Below are 25,830 nucleotides of genomic sequence, written 5' to 3' on the forward strand. Positions count from 1 at the left end.
TCCACAGGTTGCTATGGAAACCACACCATTGCTGGAGGAACTACCCAAGAAATAAATTTGATAGAGCAAGTTCTAACAAAGATTCCTAACAAGTTTAAACTAAATTCGCTAAACCATTGCAAAGAAGTCAAACAGATTGTCCAGACTGTTGCTAAAACACCACACCATCACCAGGAATCAGCACAGAAAACAGTTTCATGAAGCATGTTCTAAACAACATTCCCATAGTTGGATTGAAACTGGCTCAGCCATTCTAGAGAAAAAGTCGAAAAAAGGGTTTATATTTTTGTTACTATGGAAGCTACTTTGTTGCTGGGGAGCCACCCCAAATAAAATATCTCGGGTATCATTCTTACCAAGTTTTTATCTTTTTATTTGTTTTTAAAATGGGCCCAGTTGGTTATGTGAAGTTGAAAATAGCAATGTCGACATATAACATATTACATACAATGCACACTAGATGCAGGATGAAACCATAAATTAATTTGGCCTTGTAGCCTGGTCAACTACAGAAAGAAACAGTGACCTTCATAAAGCAATGCACAATTTATGTGATATATGTTAAGATATGTAAAATAAAACTTCTAAATACAATTATACATTTTATCCAAACTTTATTCCAGACTACATGATAACAGACTCAATACAATGGTGAGTTTCTATGTGATCCCTGACATACAGTATATTCATTATGACAACATGAATCATAGTAACAGCAAAATGTCTGACTGACACCTCTCTTCATGTTTGATCTTAGACTCAACTTTTATTTGTTTGCTGTTTACATGTTATATGATGCTCAATCCATTTTGCCCAATTTCATTCAATTCTTTCATTTGCTTTTCTTCATGGACCAATAGGTCTGGGAACAGAAATCATTAAAAAAAATTGTAATGAGGTTTTCTTACGAGTAATGAATGTGTGACTACTTTGGGGACCATGTGACAAGGAACGAGTCTCTGTAATTGTAGGCACTTTTGATGAGGACAACTCATACTCGACCTTTTGACAAGAAACAATTTAGATCTTGTAACAATATGCAGTGTGAGTAGATTCCAGACATTTTTCCAACAAAACTGACATAAAGAAGCTGTGTTTTGCAGCGCAAAAATGTTGCATTTCAAGCTATGTGTTAATGAAAAAGATGTTCCTTATGGTTTCATTTTCTTTTGGTTTCTTTTTCAGAGGAGACTGGCTTAAAGATTTTGCACTTCTTGTGAGAGCTGTAGTTCACTTCTAATCCTCGAACAAGCCAAAAATCCTATATACGCCACAGGCAAATGTCTGCAGAGACCAACCTTGTCTTAGAACAAGAGAATCCCTTTAACTTCCATATATACTAGCCAAACCTGTCAAGAGGGACCAACACTTCCATTATAAAACAAGAGACTCCAACCCTTCTGTTACAAAACAAGACTCTCCACTGAACCCACCATTTTTTTTAGCAAGAAGGTAAAAAAAATTACTATTAAACTTAATCCCAAAAAATGTGAACACTGACCTTTACATAGGGTGTGCACTGGCCTTGTGATGGACATAGGCCTGAGATGGATATGCATACAGACAACAACAAATTGTGATGTAGAGCTTATGCAGATGTGGTTTGTAAAAAATGGGCTTTTAAAACAGGTTATCTTTCCATAGCAGTTTACACTGTATGACAAGTTGTCAGTCCATTTTAAATTATATATGACAGGTTGTCTCTATATATAAGTTTACACTGTATGACAAGTTGTCAGTCCATTTTAAATTATATCTGACAGATTGTCTCTCCACATCAGTTTTACATTATATAACAAGTTGTGTCTCAATAGCAGTTTTAAATTATATGAAAAATTAATGCATGTATTTAGAATCTGGGTTAAATGTACCTGCTGTGCAGTTCTTTATGGTGATAAGACTATTAAAAGCACATGTAGTCACACAACTATGAGATCACTATGACAAACTCTGATTGCTGTGAAAAATTATATCACCTTGTTTTTGCTATGTACAATGAAAAAAATGTGTAGATGACAGTAATATCTAGGTTCTGAATACATGACTGATCTATAGCTATGCATGCATAATTACTGCACAAAACAAAAAGAGACTCATGGAAGCTGACGTGAGGTTTCTTTTAACAGCAATTTACTGTATGTCATGGACAGAAAATCAAAATTTACAAGTTATATAGGTCAAGGACAATGACCTGTCAATCTGACCTTTCAAAATGGTATAGTAGTATTCTAGATGCCCAGGAAACAACATGGACCATCCAAGCAAGATATATCCACAAAAATGCATCTTGGGAATGGACTAGGCCCATGGTCAAATGAACAAGCCATTCATGTCAACCTAAATTGTACAGGTATCAAAATAACTTTGCTGGGGCTAAAGTTAGCTTAAATTTTGTATCTTGGATACACAATTTAACAATGAATACACATTTCAACCTAACAACACAAATCTAGATGAAATGAATATCTTGGTTAGCTGAAACAGTTTTAACTAAAATCACAAATGGGTGAAAATGAAGGACAAAAACACACCAACATAAACAACAATTCAACTGAGTATAACAGTCTGATATAACAGCTCATTCAATTGAGTGATCTAATATTACATGTGAGAGGGTATAGATTCAAATCGGATCATAGGACAGGCCTGGTTTGGCTACCGTGGTACGTAATTAGACAAGGCATTTCACTCCATTGCCTCAGAATACCTAACACTGATGTGAAACACATGAAGACAATCACAGTCAACTGTGCCATAAATTACAAATCCAAACCTATATGGTTGCATCCATAGCTCTGAGGACTATCACAGTAAACTGTGCCATAAATCAGCAATCCAAACCAGTATGGTTGCATCCACAGCTCTTCATATTTCTTTACCTATTTAACTATTTATGTATCATAATAAAATGAGTTGACAATATGTATTGCCATTCGTGTTTATTCCAAGACAATTGGGCATTTTGTCCAACACACCACAAGTAGAGCTGACAATATGCAATGCCATTATTGTTTATTCCCAGACAACTGGGCATTTTGGCCAACACAATATGCATTGTCATTCATGTTTATTCCCGGGCATTTTGGCCAACGCACTGCAAGTAGAGCAGATAATATGCATTGCCATTATTGTTTATTCCCTGACAATTGGGCATTTTGGCCAACACACTGCAAGTAGAGCAGATAATATGCATTGACATTCTTGTTTATTCCCAGACAATTGGGCATTTTGGCCAACACACTGCAAGTAGAGCTGACAATATGCATTGACATTCTTGTTTATTCCCAGACAATTGGGCATTATGGCCAACACAATATGCATTGTCATTCATGTTTATTCCCGGGCATTTTGGCCAACACACCACAAGTAGAGCAGACAATATGCATTGCCATTATTGTTTATTCCCAGACAATTGGGCATTTTGGCCAACACACTGCAAGTAGAGCAGACAATATGCATTGCCATTCATATTTATTCCCAGACAATGGGGCATTTTGGTCAACAAACTGCAAGCAGAGCAGACAATATGCACTGCCATTCATGTTTATTTCAAAACAATTGAGCATTTTGGCCAACACATCACAAGAAGTGCTGACAACATGCATTGCCATTTATGTTTATTCTCAGACAACTGGGTATTATGGCACTTTGGCCAACACACCAAACGTAGAGCAGAAATCTGGATGTTTTCTCTAGAATTTCTTTAAATGCTGTTCTTGGCATATATATTTTTATGAAAACAACCGTTTCAAGGCTTCACTACTTTTATATCTTCATCAATATCTAATGTCAAATTAGCATCATCTTCATACTTAGTAAAGCAGCCTTATTTAGTGGCAAGTTAGCATTATCTGCATACTTAGTAAAGGCAGCCTTATTTAATGGCAAATTAGCATTTTCTGCATACTTAGTAATGGCAGCCTTATTTAGTGGCAAGTTAGCATCATATGCATACTTAGTAATGGCAGCCTTATTTAATGGCAAATTAGCATCATCTGCATACAGCTTAAACGTATTAATGTATGGATGTTTTTAGTAATGTCAGCCTTATTTATTGACAAACTGGCATCAGCTGCATACTTATGACAGCGATATTTAATAGAAAATTAATATCACTTGCATAGATTTTAAAGTCCTTCATGCCTGGATGCTCTCTTTCAAGTTTGGTTGATTGAACAGGTCCAGTAGGTTTCTTAAAATTATTAAAACTTACAAATGTTCATGAAAACACAATGGCCATACCATAAGCTCACTTGGCTTAAGGCCAGGTATGCTAAAAATAACAATAAAAATACTTTGTTTCAGAGTCATTGTACACACAATAAGATCTATAATAAATATGAAAATTGTTATACCAAGCAAACATGGGATCAATATCTTTTTAAAATTAACAATGTGATACAGTACCTGTCAAACTGATTAATATTGCAAAACATGTCAGATTTTCTCTTCAATTCAATGTGTGAGGTATATTTCTGGGTATGATGCTTCTGAAAAATCATATTTGCCTTCATTTGAAAATAAGAATTATTTTGTATTGAAAACTTGGAAAACTTGTATCTGAAAACTACTGCAAAAAAATGAAAATATTGACTCCCAACCTTCGTGTGAATAATTCCAATTAAATGACAAAGTTCTATTTTGTCTGATTTTTAACTGGAAGTCTGTTAATTTTTTAAAAAAAAGATATATATTGTATAAGGTGTGTGTGTGTGTAGATAAAATTTCTTCCGGGATGTGGTGATATAGTCATCTATTTCTGATAATGTAAAAAACATATCTTTCCAAAAACGTTTAAATTTCAATGAAACTTCTTAAGTATATTTGTAAGGAGAAAGTTTCAGGACAATAAAGTGGATCAGTTAGGTTTTTGATCCGTGCGATATTAAGTGATGACAAAATGTCTGAATGTTTGGCATCTTCAACCTTCCATCTTTATTGTCTTGGACTAGAAAATGTCTGTTGCTTTACACTACAAAGTTAACAAAGACTTGCATAGTTTCTCTAGGAGAGTTGGCAAGTATCCCCCACAATCGATTTTAAAAATACAACCACAGACAAAACTTGATATTTTATTACAGCAATTTTACCAAACATGACCAAAAGTTTTCTTTTTATTCAGTTTTTTTCTGAACACTTGGCTACAGTATTATTGCTTTTGCCCTATCAAATTTAGTTTTAATAAGTGCAAAGCAAATGGAATGCTTCCATAACCTTTTATGCATATTTTCGTCAGCCAGAGTAGTGAAAACAATAGGATTGTGGAAGATTACAACTACACAGACAGCTATTCAATAATGAGATATGTTTATATTTTACAACAAAAATGAATATAATGCTTATTTATCAATACATTTTTGAATGTTGTATCTGTCCTGTTAACATATTTAATTACATTTACTGTACAGCTATATATAAAATGTACCAGCGTAGAGTTTGACAGATTTAAAATAAATTCTTCTGTGCTCCTTATGTCAAATATAAAAACAAAATTAAATATCAATCAAATAAGACAAATATTACACAGGATAGATAAGCGAGCAAAATGAAATACAAAGCCAAGGCCTTCTTCAACGATTCAAAATAAAAAACAAAGTCAGGGCCTGCAAGTAAAGCCCATGATCTAAAATAAAAAATGAAGCCACTGCCTGCTTGTCAAACTCACAATCAAAGCAGTGACACTTTAACCAAAACCTTAACTACTGATGGCAACAATGGCAGAAAGGAGACTTCCATATCACAATTCCCAGTAAAGTGGGTTCAACAAAGTGAAAATCATAGGAAGGTTGTTCCAACCATTTTCAAAATTGTGCCATCCTGTGTTTTTACCCGTGTATTATGTGTACGCAACTGCAAAAATTGTAGACCAAGATCTGCCATCATTTAAGGTGCTATCAGCCATAATATCTGAGCTGACCATACACCAAGAATTGTCATCATTAAGATGAATTCATGTCAGGGCTAATAATGTTCACCAAAATCAAAAGGTGGAAAAAGTAAAAGACATGGATCTTTTCGAAGATTACATGATGGCAAATCTAGGTCTAATTTGCTTGCAGCTGGTCAATAGTTTTGTATAAGCAAATACATTATACATTTTGACAAAAATAAGGAAAAGAACTCTGTTTTAACCAATACTCACACAGTGTACTATTATCAAGTAAACTTGTCGGGCTGAAGCTCATTATAAAAAATGTACACGAATGATATCATAAACACTATCCCCTTCATAGGCACATAACAGAAGAATTGGCTCCCTCTGTCTATATGTGCAGCTCTCCACTTTGGAAACACAATGTCTCTTTGAATATGATAACAGAGAATAAAGAATATGACAATTAGATTTATTTTCTTGACTGCCTGAATGCATACAGTGGTATCAAGACATGCATAATTATAAGTACAGGTAAATCCTGTTATAACGATGTTCAATATTATATTATTCCACTTAAAATGCTATGGCTGTATGGCTCCTATTTTCTTAATTTATGGTGATCTATCTTTTTAACGTCTTAAATACATGCTTTTGGGAAGCTGATTATTTGTATCCCTAGCAGATATTTAATCCCAGCACTACATTAATGTTGCCTTAACTTTTCTGCCATACTGGCATGTATACAATTCAAAACTGAAGTATATTTGATGTCTGATGAAACCCAGTGAACAAAACAAACGATATATGATCAAGAGGTTAGTTAAAACTAATAACACTGAAATTTCAATGTACATTTTCTATGGGGGAAGTTTTTTTTATAAAAATTTTGTTACATGTTACCACTTATATTGCGATGTTCTTCTTTGGACCCCAAGCGTTGTGTTATAATGGGTTTTACCTGTACCAAGAAAATCGGGATGTTTTGTCGGAAGGAGGTAGCTGTTTCCCTCCCCATAATCTATGAAGAAATCAAAACATTTGTACTCAGGATGGAGTATTTTTTTATAGTTTTCACCAAAAACAGGGATATGCATTTGTCAGTGATTGTGTGGATATAACATCAAATACAGTATTTGTTACAAATCTTCACATGGTACATTTTCTCATTAAAACCTAGCTTACACCTGACAAAGAAACTAATATACAAAGGACTACTTATTCACAAAAGTAAATATGACATACAATATTTATAAATGTAGTTAATTATTTATCTTGCAAAATCAAGGCTTTTCTTTATGAACGAAAATGAAGGTGTTCTAATTGTTCTACACAAAATAACACATAACCCCATGAATCTAATTTCATCATCATTTGTAGAAGCCAATTACAGAATTTCCTTTATCACAGCTAATTTTTCATGGCAGGTTAAACATAGTCATCATTTTTAGGAATTACTAAATACTATTTTGGCAACAGCCTTGTAAAATACCAGGCAAAAATGCTTACAATTCAAGCAATGAGCCAAATTTAGTTCTGCTTTTCCAAACAGCAATAATACCTTTATCACTGTAAAAGCTCTTTTGATTTCAAAAGTCATTTGTCTTTTCATCAATACACCAATGTATAAGCCTGAGTTAGAATTGATGTTTTCATGTATTTTCTCACTTTTGATGTGAAGATGATGAGACAAAATTGTCATTATCTTTTATAAACATCCACATTTGTCTTTCTGTTGTCATGGCTGCCAAACGAGTTCACAACTCACAGTGGCATCACAATTTTGTAAATACTTCTTTTATGTCCAAACTTTCTTTTAAACTCACTTTTCACAATTTTGTTAACTTTAAAAACTTCATTTAAATTTCTGTCCTAGGACAGTAATTAACCTAATCTGAAATATAGCAGTTGGACCATAACTCGATTTGTGCAGTTTAAGTGCTTCCAAATTATGAGAAATTGCTCCACTTTATGAAGGTATCTTTGGGGACAGAAAATATTAATGCAATGAATTACTCTGTAAGATGCACCAATATATCAAGTCTGACAAGTATATGATTTATGCATCAATATATCAAGTTTGACAAGTATATGATCTATAATACATCAATATATCATGTTTGACAAGTATATGATTTATGCATCAAAATATCAAGTTTGACAAGTATATGATTTATGTATCAATATATCAAGTTTGACAAGTATGTGATTTATGCATCAATATATCAAGTTTGAAAACTGTCCAAACAATGTCTCATTAGGCTAGATGTGTTATGGATAAAGAAAGAACACACAACAAATTATAAAAATCGGTTATTTGGTTATTACACCAACATTTTCAAAGCGATCTTAAATACATATAATGTCAAACATATAGACGTTTTTTATTCTAAACTTTTACAGTAATTTCTTACAACAAAACTTACAACAAAACTGACTGGTCGTTAAATATGCATAACTAGTAAGTGCAAATATAAAACAATTTTGTGATAAATTGTATGTTGTCAATGCAAGTGACATGCCATTTATTCTGGTCATTACTGGTGACATGTTATAAATTCCTGTGATATCTGGTCATTATTGGTGACATGTTATACATTCCTGTGATAAGTGGTCATTACTGGCGACATGTTATTAATTCCTGTGATAAGTGGTCATTACTGGCAGCATGTTATAAATTCATGTGATAAGTGGTCATTACTGCCGACATGTTATAAATTTCTGTCATAAGTGGTCATTACCAGTGACATTTTATTAATTCCTATCATACTACTGCCATGCTTGATCAACAAATTAATAGATAAATCTCTGCAAGTTAAGTAGGAAAACAAACTGTGATAAGAATTTCATAATGAATGTAAAACAGAAATTCTATTCAAGTCTGAATATAAAACATTACTTGACTGAAGAAACAAAATGCCCAGATTATTGGAGAAGTCAATTGATCTAAACAGTTATTTCATAGATATCTTTCAATCACCCAAATTATATTTCAGTTTCCAAATTATTAAAATTGCAATAATATATAAATAGCTAAAATCTGAAGTCGATATCACTTAACAATTACATGCACAACATACAGGTGGATAATGAATTACTTCCCAATATCACATGACAGAGGGACCAGACTGGAAATAGGCTTATATCACAATTAGGTAGATAATGAATTACTTCCCAATGTCTTGAAAATAAATCTTCCAAATAGAAGCTTAACAATTCGATATTTAATTGCTTTATTCTAAGAAAATTCCCAAAATAAAAAACTTGTAAATATCGTTGCAGATGAGTGCTAGGTATCCAAACTTCATGACTAGACCCTTTTGTTTATAAGTGAAAAAAGTATATATTTCACTGAACAAATATCTATGACTAACATCAAGATTTGATTTGTACTCTTAAATGACTTGGTAAATGTTATCTGAATACAATTCCAAACTGTGAAAGAATTTCAAAACAAAGACTAATTAATATGGACTAATTACATTAACTGAATAACTTCAATCCCAAATAGCTTGAAAAATACTCACATCTGCTTCCTAATTTCTTAGTTCAGTTATACTTGTACACGTACACTATATGCATTTACTTTATACCATTTCACAAATTTATATTCATAAATACAGTTATTATCATGGTTATTGCTATATTAAAATACAGTTATTATCATGGTTATTGCGATATAACAGATGTCACGATCTACTCCCTGCGATGTCTCGTGGTTATAATAAAAGAGAGAGCAGGCAGCCGTAGCCAATATGTTGAGCTGGATTCATTTCAAGTAGGATAGGAAAACTTGCACATCATTCATGTTGGAATGGCATTTCTGAATGGCTGGAATCCTATACAACAGTTTCATTAATATCTGAAAAAGAAATTGTGGATTAGTTTGAAATTTGTGATCCAATTTCACTGAGGTAAAAAAAGACCATGTAGTTAAATACTTCAAGAGTTAATACAGTATATAAGAAAATGACTATATATTTATTTTTCCTGTTTTCAATTTAAAGTATACAACAGTTACAATATTCATGTTTCCTGACAAATATTTGTAAATATAACATTGGTTCTAATGGTACTTTTAAAGCCTTACTGGGCAGGTATCAAACCCACAATGCTTGGATTACCAATCCAACACCCTATCACATTACTGGGCAGATCTTAAACCCACAACTCATTTTCACATTAATAAACTTCAATAACTTCACAATGCTAAACTTTGATGATTTCACAATGCCAGACTTTAGTGATTTCACAATGCTTCCATGACTCAGTGCTAAACTTTTATGATTTCATGATACTAAACTTTTATGAATTTAGACCAAATGTTGTTTTCTGAAACGCAACACAATATGTATCTTTTATGTAGACTTGTAAAATTTAACATGTACTACAGCATATTTTTTGTTTTCTAAGTATGAGATGTTACAGAGTAAACAGGATGGAGTCAATCACTTATTTTTATCAGAAATTAAAAATCTTTGCTCAAAGTCCAAATGATCGAGTACTTTACTGGTGTTTAACCATACCATAACACCTTAAAGTTTTGTTGTGTTTTGGTAATTGGAGCTAAGTGTATGCTTGGGACACCTCACAGCAGCCAATCTAGCCTGGCAACCACATTGTGTCAAGGCAATTGGAGCTAAGTGTCTGCTTGGGATATCTCACATCAGCAAAATTATTCTAAACTAAAATCCCATTTTTTAACCCCAATGACTGATATTTTACCCCAAAATCAAGGGTTTTTTCTTGTATGTCTTAAGCACATGCCCTCCACATACTTTAGTGAAGGAACATAATGAAGAAGTCAAGTCATTATGCAAAAAACTTTTGGCCTTGACCTTTGGACCCCAAAATAAATAGCCATCTCCCTTAGTCCAGGTGTGTGTGAAACAGATCTTATGTTTCTGTGCATTATTTTCCTGCAGTCACATTGATCTTGCCCATTGCCTATTTGATGAGTTCTTCCTCACCCCCAAATGAAAGCTATGCGCAAAGTCTGGTAACTACAGATCATGGCAAATTCATTGTTTTGCATAATCCACTTGACCTATTTCTGTTAGAGAAATCCTGATCCTGGATCTTTTTATCTCAAAATCAAGAGAGTAAATCCTTGCCTCTTGCCCTCCATAAAGTTTGGTAACTGTAGATGGCTGACAACCGGAATTATTATGCAGAAACCATGTTTCTCATTTAATCAGTGACCTTGACATATGAGCTTCGGAACATAAAATCAATAAGGTTCTCTCTTCCCACCAAGTTCAAGGCATCCGTAAAATTTGGTAAATGTAGATGAAGGACAACTTGAGTTATGTTGCAGAAATGAAATTTATAAAAGATAAATAGAAGCCTGATCAACAACACCATACCACTGATGTGATCCACCTTTGGTGGGTGGGTAGCAATTGATATATTCAAGATTTTTTTTATTAAAAAAATCAAGGACTTTTCAAAGTTCTATAAACTACATCAATAATATTTGACCTCAATCTTCTAATTTAGAACATTGCAAGTTTAAAATTAATCACTCAGATGTACTCTGTGCTTTTCTTTTTTTGTATCTTCTTTCAATTTCGTTCTTTCTCTCTCTCAAATGGTGTTTCTTTATCACTCTGCACATGTAGCCAGATAATTCAATAGGAAATGTGCTGACAGGACTGGTGTCCTTGGAAAATCAGGAAAAGCAAATTAATACCTTTTAAGACCCATAGAATGTTCTAATTCTCATGTGCTTCTTTGTACTAAAAAAAGGTATTAGAAGTTCATAACTTTTTAACCATGACAGAATGATACAAACGACAAGATCTCTTTCTTGTGCCAAAATATACAGTTAGTATCTCTTTAAGTACCATAATAAACAAGCCCATTAACTCATACTGATTACAATACTTTTTAAAGGTTATTTTATTATTGTATTTTTTCAGACAGAACTGCATTAAAATGGATGACTTACATGTTATAACTTTTTATTTCAAGGGAGAAGAACAAAGTAAATATGCCATGTTATACATAAAAATATACCATTTTCTATTTTTGGAAGAAAAGGAATAAACAAAATGACTGGTGAAAACAAGGACACATATAAATGCCTGTTTTATGTATTACATGCATGCAAATTAGAATAACAGGCACTTCTGACATGGAAACAGATCCTTTCTCTCTACCAAATACAGATATAAATGCCCGTTTTATGCATTACATGCATGCAAGTTATAATAACAAGTACATCTGACATGAAAACAGATCCTTTCTCTCTACCAAATACAGACAGGCACAAACATGTTCACATTAACCACTGACAAATATGCACTTAGAAGCAAACAGACAGGCACAAGGAAGTTCACCTTAAACAATGACATATGAACAAACAAATTCACCTTAAACATTGACAAATACACACTTAGAAGCACACAAAGACTAACAAACAAATTCACCTTAAGCTTTGACAAATAATCAATTAGAAGCACACACAGACTGATATAAACAAATCCACCTTAAATATTGACAAATACAAACTTACAAGTATACATAGACTGACACAAACAAATTCACCTTAAACACTGACAAATATACACTCAGAAGCACACATAGTCAAGCACAAACAAATTCACCTTAACCACTGACACATATGCACTTAAAAACATTTGTAGATGCTTATTAAATAAGAACAGACTTCAACACAGTGATCAAAATTCTTTATCTCTTAACATTTCAATGTAGTACCTTATATTATTGCTTGTTAGTTGAAACCAAATGCACAGACCCAGATCTGTGTTGCACAATACATCAACAAATCAGAGTCTGTATAGCTATTAGGAAAAATCAGCATTATGCGATGGCAAATAATGATCTGTGCTTTTTGCAGCCGGACTTAATTTATAAATGAGTATACATGGGGTATTTTGCTAGAACATACCTGTACACATTTGGTTTGAAAGGCCCTGCCTTACTCAAACCTAGATACTTGGCTTGATCGTCACTAAGTTCTGTCAGGTGGGCATCAAAGGTTGACAGATGCAGCATGGCAACATACTCATCTATAAAACATGGAGATATGAAATATATATCATAATATATTTATTAGACTAAATATGTCATTTAAACTTTTGACCAGTGTTTTCTCCAGGATGCATAACTAAATGAATCCCCAGTAAATTCACTGTGTACCTCCTCTACCTTGAGAAAAAGTGCAAATGCATGAAAATTGCACACATGCTGCAAGTATGACAAAACCTGTAGCATTCATTACCATTCAAATCGAATCATGTGCTTGTTTTCAAGATTAACTGCCCATATCAGTGACATTTTACAACTAATGATGCAATGCTTCTATTGATTATCAAGTTATTAAAATTACTGCACTAGCTGCTCTTGGTAAGATTGTACTATTGAGAAGTATTCAGTGATAATGTATATTCTGTTACTTGCAGTTTATAATGACAAAACATACAGCTGTTAATACTCGAGGTCATAAACTATGCAACCGAAAGAGGCAAAAACCAACAAATTTAGTACACTCAGCAAATTATTTATTTCTCTAATATATAGGGTAGTGAATAGATAAGTTGCCATGGTAATATAATGGGTAGTGAGTAGATAAGTTACCATGGTAATATAAAGGGTAGTGAGCAGATAAGTTGCCATGGTAATATAAAGGTTAATTAGTAGATAAGTTACCATGGTAATATAAAAGGGAGTGAGTATATAAGTTACCATGGTAATATATAGGGTAGTGAGTAAATAAGTTACCATGGTAATATAAAGGGTAGTGAGTAGATAAGTTACCATCGTAATATAAATGGGTAGTGAGTAGAGTAGTTACCATAGTAATATAAAGGGCAGTGAGCAGATAAGTTACCATGGTAATATAAAAAGTGAGTAGAAAAGTTACCATGGTAATATAAAGGGTAGTGAGTAGATTAGTTACCATGGTAATACAAATGGTAGTGAGTAGATAAGTTACCATGGTAATATAAAGGGTAGTGAGTAGATAAGTTACTATCATAATATATATGGTAGCAGATACACTCAAGACTGTGAAGCAATATGAACAAACTAAATCAAGGCCATCTATTTTGCAAATCAAATCTCTATCATAGGGCTTATTGATTTTAAACTCAGTCATAAGTAAAGGAGTAAAGAGCACAATATATTGTACAACTTACCCATTTTCTTTGGCAAGAGGTAAACATCTTGTTTGTATCTTCCTGGAGGGGCATTGTACAGCTCTATCAATGCTAGGGCCTGAAATTGTATAGAATTCCACATTTGACTGCATAAAGTAAATTGGACACAATTCTACATTTGACTGCATAAAGTAAATTGTACACAATTCCACATTTCACTGCGTAATATAAACTGTACACAATTTCACATTTGACTGCATGAAGTAAACTGTACACAATTCCACATTTGACTGCATAAAGTAAATTGGACACAATTCCACATTTCACTGCATAATATAAACTGTACACAATTCCACATTTCACTGCATAATATAAACTGTACACAATTCCACATTTGACTGCTTAAAGTAAATTGTACACAATTCCACAGTGGACTGCATAAAGTAAATTGTACACAATTCCACATTTGACTGCATAAAGTAAACTGTACATAATTCCATATTTCACTGCATGAAGTAAATTGTAAACATAATTCCACATTTGACTGCATAAAGTAAACCGTACACAATTCCACATTTGACTGCTTAAAGTAAATTGTACACAATTCCACATTTGACTGCATAAAGTAAATTTGTACACAATTCCACATTTGACTGCTTAAAGTAAATTGTACACACTTCCACATTTCACTGCATAAAGTGATAACTATTTTTTTCATTTACTGAAGACAAATCTAAAGTCTTAATTATGCCCTGGAAATTCTATCTGACAATAAAACAGCCTTAATTATGCCCTGGAAATTCTATCTGAATAAAACATCCTTAATTATGCCTTGGAAATTCTATCTGACAATAAAACTGCCTTAATTATGCCCCTGAAATTCTGACAATAAAACAGCCTTAATTATGCCCTGGAAATTCTATCTGACAATAAAACAACCGTAATTATGCCCTGGATATTCTATCTGACAATAAAACAACCTTAATTATGCCCTGGAGATTCTATCTGACAATAAAATAACCTTAATTATGCCCTGGAAATTCTATCTGACAATAAAACTGCCTTAATTATGCCCTGAAAATTCTATCTGACAATAAAACAGCCATAATTATGCCCTGGAAATTCTATTTGACAATAAAACAGCCTTAATTATGCCCTGGAGATTCTATCTGACAACAAAACAACCTTAATTATGCCCTGGAGATTCTATCTGACAATAAAATAACCTTAATTATGCCCTGGAAATTCTATCTGACAATAAAACTGCCTTAATTATGCCCTGAAAATTCTATCTGACAATAAAACAGCCTTAATTATGCCCCGGAGATTCTACCTGACAATAAAACAGCCTTAATTATGCCCTGGAAATTCTATCTGACAATAAAACAGCCTTAGCTTACCATTCTAAGACATCAATACTGGGAGAAAGTTAGCTTCCAACTTATTTATTTATAAAATACTTCAATTAATATTAGATTTTTCTCACATATGATGTTGCATATGGGATAGTTTTCTCGCATATGATGTTGCACCTGGGATAGTTTTCTCACATATGATGCTGTATATGGGATAGGTTTCTCACATGATGTTGCATATGGCCATTTTTACTATGACATGATAAGGGTATTTTTACAATGAAATTGACATACAAATATCATATGAAACAACTTATATTTTGAAAGTAAAAATATGGGGGAAAATATTATCTCTATCATATAACATACATCTGATATCCCCAGCTGAAAAATTCTAATGGATCTTCTATTTCATCTAGCTAATGGAAGTAAGTCTGCCATTTTGACTAATGGGCAAATTGTCATTTGGTAGTCAAATTTGATTCGTTCATAGCTCTCTCTATGTGTGAATGTGTCTTTGTTGTTAGATAACATTTACAAGTTATAATGGATGGTCCTGGTATGCTAGCCATAGACACAGTGGTTCCTGTCTCCTTTAGCCACCTTACTTAATGTGATTTCTATTACATGATCTTAAGTTTTATGCCAAACATTTGTTTAATAACCTTTAAAAAATGTTTTTCTAAGGTAAATGTTTTAAGAAACAGGATTACTACAGATTACTTGATAAGTTCATCTGTCTCTATCTTCATCATTTTTCTAACTAATGGGGGGACCGCTCCAGTGGCCTAGTGGTTAGAGTGACTGCCTTGGATGCGGGAGGTCATGAGTTTAATCCCCGGCTGAGTCATAACAAAGACTTACAAAAATGGTACTAACAGCTGCCTCGCTTGGTGCTCAGCATTAGGAGGTTACTGTTAGGGCTGGTCAGCCTGGTGTCAGGATAAAGTGACTGGGTGGGACATACAACATGTCTGTGGCATGATGCCCCTGTGCTAGACATCACTATAAAACTGCCACACTGCAGACATTGTAGCAATATGACGTTTTTTTTATTTTTAAGGCTATGTTAAAAATCCAAATCATAATCAACAGACACTAACTAATGGGAGTCAGCTTACACTTTCGTTAAGCACTGTTGTCATTCTATATTTGCAGGACACGCAGTACCAATTATATGGAAAAATGGGAACCAGCCTGGAAATGGGTGAACATAAAATACAGTATATATAGGTTTGGCTGACCAGGATTGGTTAATAATGTAGGTTATGTTTTAGAAAAAAGAATCTTTTGAGAGCTTATCCTACTTGTAAGTGAAATAAAACAGACATTGTTTTATTGATGGAATTTCAGTCCTTTAACATTCTTGAATTTGGAACACTCGTTACTAAAATTAGCACCTGACTCTTTGGTGCAAAACTGAAAGCACATGTTTCAAACACATGCAGATCAGAAAATGCTGCAGCTCATATCCTTTCCATTACACAGAAGCTGACATCCAGGTTTCATCTATAGTGATAAATTTATATTTGACCATGAGCACTCAGAAACTTTAAGTTACTGAATTTTTAATATCATGGTTTCCATATGTTTACTCTTAGTACCATGAGTCCTTAAGATAGCCACAGCAATACAGTGATTCCACATATGAAAGTGCAATTAACTTTACTATCAATGCAATCATATGGTTCCATTTGTGGATAACAAGCAAAATTAATACCTTTGTAAACTACAGTGACTTTCATTGGGATATTAAAAAAATATTCAGATATATCAACTGATGCCAAGAAGGGTGAACAGTGTGTAGATTTGACTATATTAGGTGAAGTGTTTTGCACTTTGGTTTATATCTAAGCAATACATATATACAATTTATACAATTTACCATTTATAAAGTAATTACAGTAAGCAATATGATATTTGCTAGTTGTGTTTTGAAACATAATGCTTCAGATATGATCACTTAGGTCTCTTCCACCATGCTTAATGGTGATGACTTCTCATGACTTTGCATCCAACTAATTTCTTTCAGTGAATGTTTTGAAAGTTTGTATATTGCATTTTAATGTACGTATGTCTATCATCCTTTAGTTTTAGATTATATGTGTTCTGGGAGGAATTTTAGGTAATTTTTGTCATTTAAATATCTTTTTCTGTAATAATACATGTACATATAGATGGTCACCTTGACCTTTGATTCATTAATTACATAATATAACAAGGTTGGTAATATATTTTAGCATTAAAATGATGAGCGATAAATGGTGAAATTAAAAAAGTTGACTCCTATTAGACAGCTTTATTTTAATATTTTTTTAATGATTTTCTTAATTAAAACTTAAATATTTAAATGTTGCTGAAACGCACCATTGCTCTTTAGGTGAACATGAACTTGCAATGAAATTTAATATTCACTAATGTAATCTTTAACAAGCAGAACTATGCATATTGCTTACTTATGTAATGAACTACAATTCCTAGGCTGTCAAGAAAATCAAGAGTAGATACAGGACACACGGTACTAATTATATGGAAAAATGGGAACCAGCCTGGAAATGGGTGAACATAAAATAGAATATATATGGGTTTGGTTGACCAAGATTGGTTAATAATGTTAAGTTATGCTTTAGGAAGAAGAATCTTTTGTGAGCTTATCGTAGTTGTAAGTGAGAGAAAAAATAGAGACATTGTTTTATTGATGGAATTTCAGTCTATTAATAGTCTTTAGTTTGGAACTAAAATTAGCACCCGACTATTTGGTGCGGAATTGAAAGCACATGGTTCAAACACATGCAGGTCCAGAAAATGCTGCGGCTCATATCCTTTCCTCTACACAGAAGCTGACATCCAGGTTTCATCTATACTGATAAATATAGGTTTGATCATGAGCACTCAGAAATTTTAAATTATTGAACTTTTAATATCATGGTGTTTGCATAAGTTTACTATGGGAACTGAATTAGTAGTTTGAGTCCTATTGTGGCCACCAAAATGGGCAAAATAATGAGAGAAAAATCCAAATGAAACAAAATTTAGTCAAGCATGTAAAACTAAAACCCTGGTAAAACTCTTGTGAGGGTGAAAACTCATGAGATCAGTCTGATTCAGGTAAACAGTCTTAGGATAGAGGCTGAAAGCTAATGACCCAAGTCTGTTTCAGGTAAACATTCTTAGGATAGAGGCTGAAAGCTAATGACCCAAGAGTCTGATTCAGGTAAACAGTCTTAGAATAGAGGCTGAAAGCTAATGACCCAGACCCTGATTCGGGTAAACAGTCTTAGGACAGAGGCTGAAAGCTAATGACCCAAGAGTCTGATTCAGGTAAACATTGAGGATAGAGGCTGAAAGCTAATAACGCAAGAGTCTGACTCAGGTAAACTGTACCAATTATTACTGTAGATGAAGAAGGTACATTTTAAAAGTTTTTTGTCTTGTCAAAGCGCAGCAACACCCCCCCCCCATTTTCTCATTCTGAAATCACTGGTGTTTTCCTCACCTGGGTAGCAGCTGTTATTGACACCACAAGGGAGGGTACAGTGGAACAACTCAAATTCACCAAACGTCCCTAAAGAAAAATATATGCAAAAATATATTGATAAAGTCAATAACTTAAGGCAATTAAAGCAAACAAAAGCATAAGGACTGACAAACTGTAAGATGAAAATGTGAAGATACTAATAGTTCTACTGTCTTTCTAATCAAAGCAAATTAAATAAAGGGAGGATAAACACAAAGGACAACCATGCAAAATAAAGGGAGGATACACACACAAAGGCAAATCATACAAATTAAATAAAGGGGGAATACACACACCTGAGGACAACCATGCAAATAAAAAAGGAGGATACACACACAAAGGACAACCATGATAAATAAGGGAGGATACACACACAAAGGACAACCATGCAAAAAAAAAGGAGGATACACACACAAAGGACAACCATGCAAATTAAATAAAGAGAGGATACACACACACAAAGGACAACCATGCAAAAAAAAAAAGGAGGATACACACACAAAGGACAACCATGCAAAAAAAAGGAGGATACACACACAAATGACAACCATGCAAATTAAATAAAGAGAGGATACACACACACACAAAGGACAACCATGCAAAAAAAAGGGAGGATACACACACAAAGGACAACCATGCAAAAAAAGGAGGATACACACACAAAGGACAACCATGCAAATTAAATAAAGAGAGGATACACACACACAAAGGACAACTATGCAAATTAAATAAAGAGAGGATACACACACACAAAGGACAACCATGCAAAAAAAAAAAGAGGATACACACACAAAGGACAACCATTCAAAGTAAATAAAGGGAGGATACACACACACACAAAGGACAACCATGCAAATTAAATAAAGGCAGGATACACACACACAAAGGACAACCATAAAAAATAAGTGAAGAGAGGATACACAAAGGACAACTATGCAAATTAAATAAGGGAAGATACACACAGGAAAGAGAACCATGCAAAGTAAATAAAGGGAGGATACACACCCAAAGGACAACAATACAAAGTAAATAAAGGGAAAACATACACACAAAGGACAACTATGCAAATTAAATAAAGGGAGGATACACACACACAAAGGACAACCATGCAAATTAAAGACAGGATACACACACACAAAGGACAACCATGCAAATTAAATAAAGGGACGATACACAAAGGGCAACCATGCAAATTAAATAAAGGCAGGATACAAACACACAAAGGACAACCATGCAAATTAAATAAAGGCAGGATACACACACACAAAGGACAACCATGCAAATTAAATAAAGGCAGGATACACACACACAAAGGACAACCATGCAAATTAAATAAAGGCAGGATACACACACACAAAGGACAAACATGCAAATTAAATAAAGGGAGTATACACACACAAAGGACAACCATAACAAATAAGTGAAGAGAGTATACACAAAGGACAACCATGCAAATTAAATAAAGGGACGATACACAAAGGACAACCATGCAAATTAAATAAAGGGACGATACACACACACAAAGGACAACCATGCAAATTAAATAAAGGGAAGATACACAAAGGACAACTATGCAAAGTAAAGAGAGGATACAAATGCACATGAAATCACTATTCTGGTTGATTTTTACTAACAAAGCAGGGCATTCACTGCCAAATTATTTCTGGCATGCCTGGTTTTATACCATAAGCAGCATAGTGGTTTGGGGTAGCATTATTTACTTTATTAGCATATATACAAAAAAAACTAGAAAAATTAATAGTTCAAAATATAATATCAAGAACGCTGATTATGGCAAGCTCATAGCTGTATGGTTTTCTCCCTTTATTATGTTGTTTTAAACTCAATACATTAAATACATAATTAACAAGCCTTCAAATAGCAGAAAATGGCAATTTTGAATTATTTCATGAATTGCTATATTTATAAAAACAGACTGAAGCAAAAGAAAAAGGTCTGAGAGACAGACAGACAATGTCAATAACTGTACCTCAGCTAACAAAACAATACGTTTTCCATCTGGCCAGATGATGTGGTCAACCTGAGACCGAACCTTTTCCCATGTCAAGTCTGGTGTCCTCAGACTGCCCTGCAACAGGTTACATACATGTGGTTAAAATTTCTTACTGTGTTTCTCCTGTAATACCTCTAGGACACAAAATGTCTACATTTTATGAAAAGTAGCTTGTCATCAAACACTGACTACCTTTAATACCAATTTCTTACAAGTATATATAAATGCAAAATTACTGATGTATTTTGAAGAGAGTGGGTGGAAAGATGGAGTTTGATAAGGCATAGGAATATGTCAAGGCCATCAAGTTCCTACAATGTATCAAGCTAGGTCTTTCCCGGATTCAGAACAAAATACTTATGTGCTTTGTTTTTATGACATTTCAACTTTTTATTAGCACATTCTTTTCAATATTTTTAATGTATACTTTAAAACAAATACTACCTGGGCATTTGGCTTTTTATAAAGGATATCCCCATGTGATGTACATAACAGGGCTAGGCCTAGATATATACTATGCAGTTACATCATTGGTCTGTCTGCATTGCTTATATGCCTTTTACTGTTTAGCTTTAAATTTTATTTAAAAATTTTGTACAGGACATATGTATGGATTTAAACTGAAGTCACAGGCAAATGGATATTTCCTTACTTCTCAAATGGTACACGTTTTGGACTAGCGAAATGACCCATTTTGTTACACCCACCATTCCACTTCAAAGTAAATTTCAGGTCAAATAAATAAATTCAACAGAAAGCTCATTAATTTACAGTACTTTCAAGCACCTGTTTTAATGCTTTTATTACAAGACATTATTGATGCACTGAAGGTGAGAACTTCAACATTGATCTTTAAGAAAACAATGATTCGGTCTCTTTCTCACAGGCAGGCAAGATTTCTAAAAATCATTTATAACTTTTTTCTAAGAAGAAAAATATTGTTTTCTTCTCTTTACTGAAGAAGTGCAAAAATTGAAGATGTTAAGAAACGTACAATTTCTTGCTTGTGATCTTAGGATGAAAACATTTCAGCAACATTGTAACAAGACTTAATTCTTCAAAATTTACTTCACAGTCAAAACAGCTGCTGCTCTCTGATATGCCACTGATTATGTTGCAAATATTGGTCAGTTTTATCCTCAGATTTACTAATCTATGCTGATGATAAACCATTTCTATTTTCCAAATGTATTTTCTAGTGAATTACATATGATGGATCATTGTAATTGAACATAAGTCAGTTACATATGATAGATCATTGTATTTCAACATAACAGTGAATTACATATGATGGATCATTGTATTTCAACATAACAGTGAATTACATTTGATGGATCATTGTAATTCAACATAACAGTAGTTACATATGATGAATTACATATGATAGATCATTGTAATTCAACATAACACAGTGAATTACATATGATGGATCATTGTAATTCAACATAACAGTGAATTACATATGATGGATCATTGTAATTCAACATAACACAGTCAATTACATACGATGGATCATTGTAATTCAGCATAACACAGTCAATTACATATAATGGATCATTGTAATTCAACATAAGTCAATTACATGTGATGGATCACTGTAATTGAACATAAGTCAATTACATATGATAGATCATTGTAATTCAACATAACAGTGAATTAAATTTGATACATCATTGTAATTCAACATAACACAGTCAATTACATATGATGGATCATTGTAATTTAAAAAAAACCCAGTCAATTACATTTGATAGATCACTGTAATTCAACATAATACAATCAATTACATATGAGAGATCATTGTAATTTTTTTTAAAAACAGTCAATTACATATGATGGATCACTGTAATTCAACATAATACAATCAATTACATATGATGGATCATTGTAATTAACCTAATGGTCAATTACACCATACCAGATATCATCAGTTCTAAGATAATGCTCATTTAAGAAGACCACTAAATTTGATTTCACATCAAATATGTTGGGAACCTATAACCTGTGAAGTACAAATAAAGCTTTAGATAAGAATTCAATACATTGGATATTTAACTCCCAGTTAGAAATAAGAACAATTGGTAATTTGTGAAGACAGTAAAACACAAGCTTACAACAGTAGACTGAGTCTTTATCATCAAGATGCTAATTATACCATTACTCAATGCATCAAATAGCTTACTGATCAAGAATAACTCTAGGTATATTTGATTATACCTTTCTGAATGCATCAAATAGCTTATTGATCAAGAATAACTCTAGGTATATTTGATTATACCTTTCTGAATGCATCAAATAGCTTATTGATCAAGAATAACTCTAGGTATATTTGATTATACCTTTCTGAATGCATCAAATAGCTTTTTGATCAAGAATAACTCTAGGTATATTTGATTATACCTTTCTGAATGCATCAAATAGCTTACTGATCAAGAATAACTCTAGGTATATTTGATTATACCTTTCTGAATGCATCAAATAGCTTATTGATCAAGAATGACTCTAGGTATATTTGATTATACCTTTCTGAATGCATTATATGTGGTTACAGCAGGATCAAGACTGACAACTTGTTTTACATAATTGAATGCATTTAAATATGGTTATGCATTTTTCAGATTATTTGTCTGCATTACATATGCAAACATACTGCTTATTTAGTGCTCTGACAATACAAATATTGAAGTTTAACCATAAAGACCATTTCTTCCTTGGTTAGAAATGCACTTGCATCTGAAGTTTACCATAAAGATATTATTTGCATGGTTAAAAATGCACTTGTATTTGCAGCATTGAAAGGTATGGGTGCCATCATCATGGTGATGGAGATTGACCCTATTTGTGCCCTTCAGGCTTGGTAAGTATTGCAAATAACGTCATTTTTTTCAGCATACAAGTTTCCAAATTTAGCAAGCAAACCCAATTGGTATTCATCTTGAAATAGTACATAGCGCATTAATGAAAAACTAAACTGGCATTCATCATAAAAAAAGATAAAGCACACTACAGCCTAGCTAGGCACTCAGCACTAAGAAGTTAGTGTTAGGAGTAACTGGCCTGGTGAAAAATGCACTTGTATTTGAAGTTTAACCATAAAACTTTACTTTCATGGTGAAAAATGCACTTGTATTTGAAGTTTAACCATAAAACTTTACTTTCATGGAAAAAATGCACTTGTATTTAAGTTTAACCATAAAACTTTACTTTCATGGTGAAAAATGCACTTGTATTTAAGTTTAACCATAAAACTTTACTTTCATGGTGAAAAATGCTCTTGTATTTAAGTTTAACCATAAAACTTTACTTTCATGGTGAAAAATTCATTCACATTTTACTTTTCTGCATAAATAAGATGAGTGTTCTGAGAAACTAAGTGTTTCACCTGCATTCATACAATGATGAATTCCCAGTGAACATGATCTCAACTTTAAAATAAAACATCAATGCTTTTGCTTATCACACTGCTTCGACAGCTAAAAGGTGTTAGTTATCATAGTGATGCAGGTGAGATGAAAAAATGAGAGATATTTCTGCAATTACCCCATACGTGTGATAAATGACCTACTATCTTCAGAGACCACAGTTTGGGTTTCTGTAAGTGGTCTGTAAAAAGTGCATGCAAGAAAAACTACTTGAAGACCATCACCAGTTGAATCTTACCACATCAATTTCTGTGTTGGAATGTCCCATGTTGCAGACTATGCAGCCATTTTTTAATCTATCCAAATGTGTTCTGTTTACCACATTCTTATTACCTGCAAAGATAAAACCCTCAGTTAGAATGCTATAAATTTTGAGTTGTCTCCCTTGACACTGAACCCAAAATGGCAATTTTTTTCCTGACAATAAATAATTTTGTATGCTCACTCTTAACAAGTACTACACTGTGCATTTTATATGCTCACTTTTATGAAGTGCTATACTGCATTTGTATGCTCACTCTTACCTAATACTACACTGTGTATTTGTATGCTCACTCTTACCAAGTACTATACTGTGTATTTGTATGCTCACTTTTACCAAGTAATACATACTACTCCTGTGGCCTAGTGGTTAGAGCGTCTGCCTCAGATGCAGGAGGTCATGGGTTTGATCCCTGGTCAAGTCATACCAAAGACTTACAAAAATGGTACTAACAGCTGCCTCACTTTGCGCTACGCATTAAGAGGTTAGTGTTAGGACTGGTCGCCCTGGTGTCAGGATAATGTGACTGGGTTGGACATCAAGCTACATGTCTGCGGCACGATGCCCCAGTGCTAGACATCACTATAAACTGACACACTGCAGACATCGTAGCAATATGACTGAAAAATTGTTAAAGCTACATTAAAAATCCAAATCACACACACACACACACACTAATACACTGTATTTGTATACTCAATCTTACCTAATACTACAATGTGAATTTGTATGTTCACTCTTACCAAGTACTATAATGTGTATTTGTATGCTCACTTTTACTAATTCTTTCGCTAATTCAAAATGCTTATTCTCATGATAATGCTTAATGTATGAGGTAGACCTATGGAACTGGTAGATTTAAGCAGGGTACAACTTGCTTAATGTGTGAGGTAGACCTATGGAACTGATAGATTTAAGCAGGGTACAACTTGCTTAATGTATCAGGTAGACCTATGGAACTGATAGATTTAAGCAGGGTACAACTTGCTTAATGTGTGAGGTAGACCTATGGAACTGATAGGTTTAAGCAGGGTACAACTTGCTTAATGTATGAGGTAGACCTATGGAACTGGTAGATTTAAGCAGGGTACAACTTGCTTAATGTGTGAGGTAGACCTATGGAACTGGTAGATTTAAGCAGGGTACAACTTGCTTAATGTGTGAGGTAGACCTATGGAACTGGTAGATTTAAGCAGGGTACAACTTGCTTAATGTGTGAGGTAGACCTATGGAACTGGTAGATTTAAGCAGGGTACAACTTGCTT

General features: G+C 33.4%; 1 protein-coding gene across 4 annotated transcripts in view; it reads right to left on the reverse strand.

Moving 5' to 3' along the window:
• Nucleotides 1-594: 594 nt before the first annotated feature.
• LOC149788497 (S-adenosylhomocysteine hydrolase-like protein 1) overlaps nucleotides 595-25,830 on the reverse strand; it is a 193,808-nt gene continuing 168,572 nt past the window's right edge. For 3 of the 4 annotated variants that reach the window (XM_089974499.1, XM_089974501.1, XM_089974498.1), the window contains 6 exons: nucleotides 24,542-24,636; nucleotides 20,858-20,956; nucleotides 18,847-18,915; nucleotides 14,035-14,113; nucleotides 12,786-12,906; nucleotides 595-9,734 (listed from right to left, as the gene is read on the reverse strand). In XM_089974499.1, coding sequence (XP_089830625.1) covers nucleotides 9,728-9,734; nucleotides 12,786-12,906; nucleotides 14,035-14,113; nucleotides 18,847-18,915; nucleotides 20,858-20,956; nucleotides 24,542-24,636 — 470 coding nt within the window. In that variant the 3' untranslated portion in view covers nucleotides 595-9,727. The remainder of the gene's footprint in view (nucleotides 9,735-12,785; nucleotides 12,907-14,034; nucleotides 14,114-18,846; nucleotides 18,916-20,857; nucleotides 20,957-24,541; nucleotides 24,637-25,830) is intronic. The other variant, XR_016424157.1, reaches the window with a different exon arrangement.

The sequence above is a fragment of the Sinohyriopsis cumingii genome, chromosome 11 (genome assembly GCF_028554795.1).
Source record: "Sinohyriopsis cumingii isolate HCF-2022 chromosome 11, ASM2855479v2, whole genome shotgun sequence".
In the NCBI taxonomy this organism is placed as follows: Eukaryota; Metazoa; Mollusca; class Bivalvia; order Unionida; family Unionidae; genus Sinohyriopsis; species Sinohyriopsis cumingii.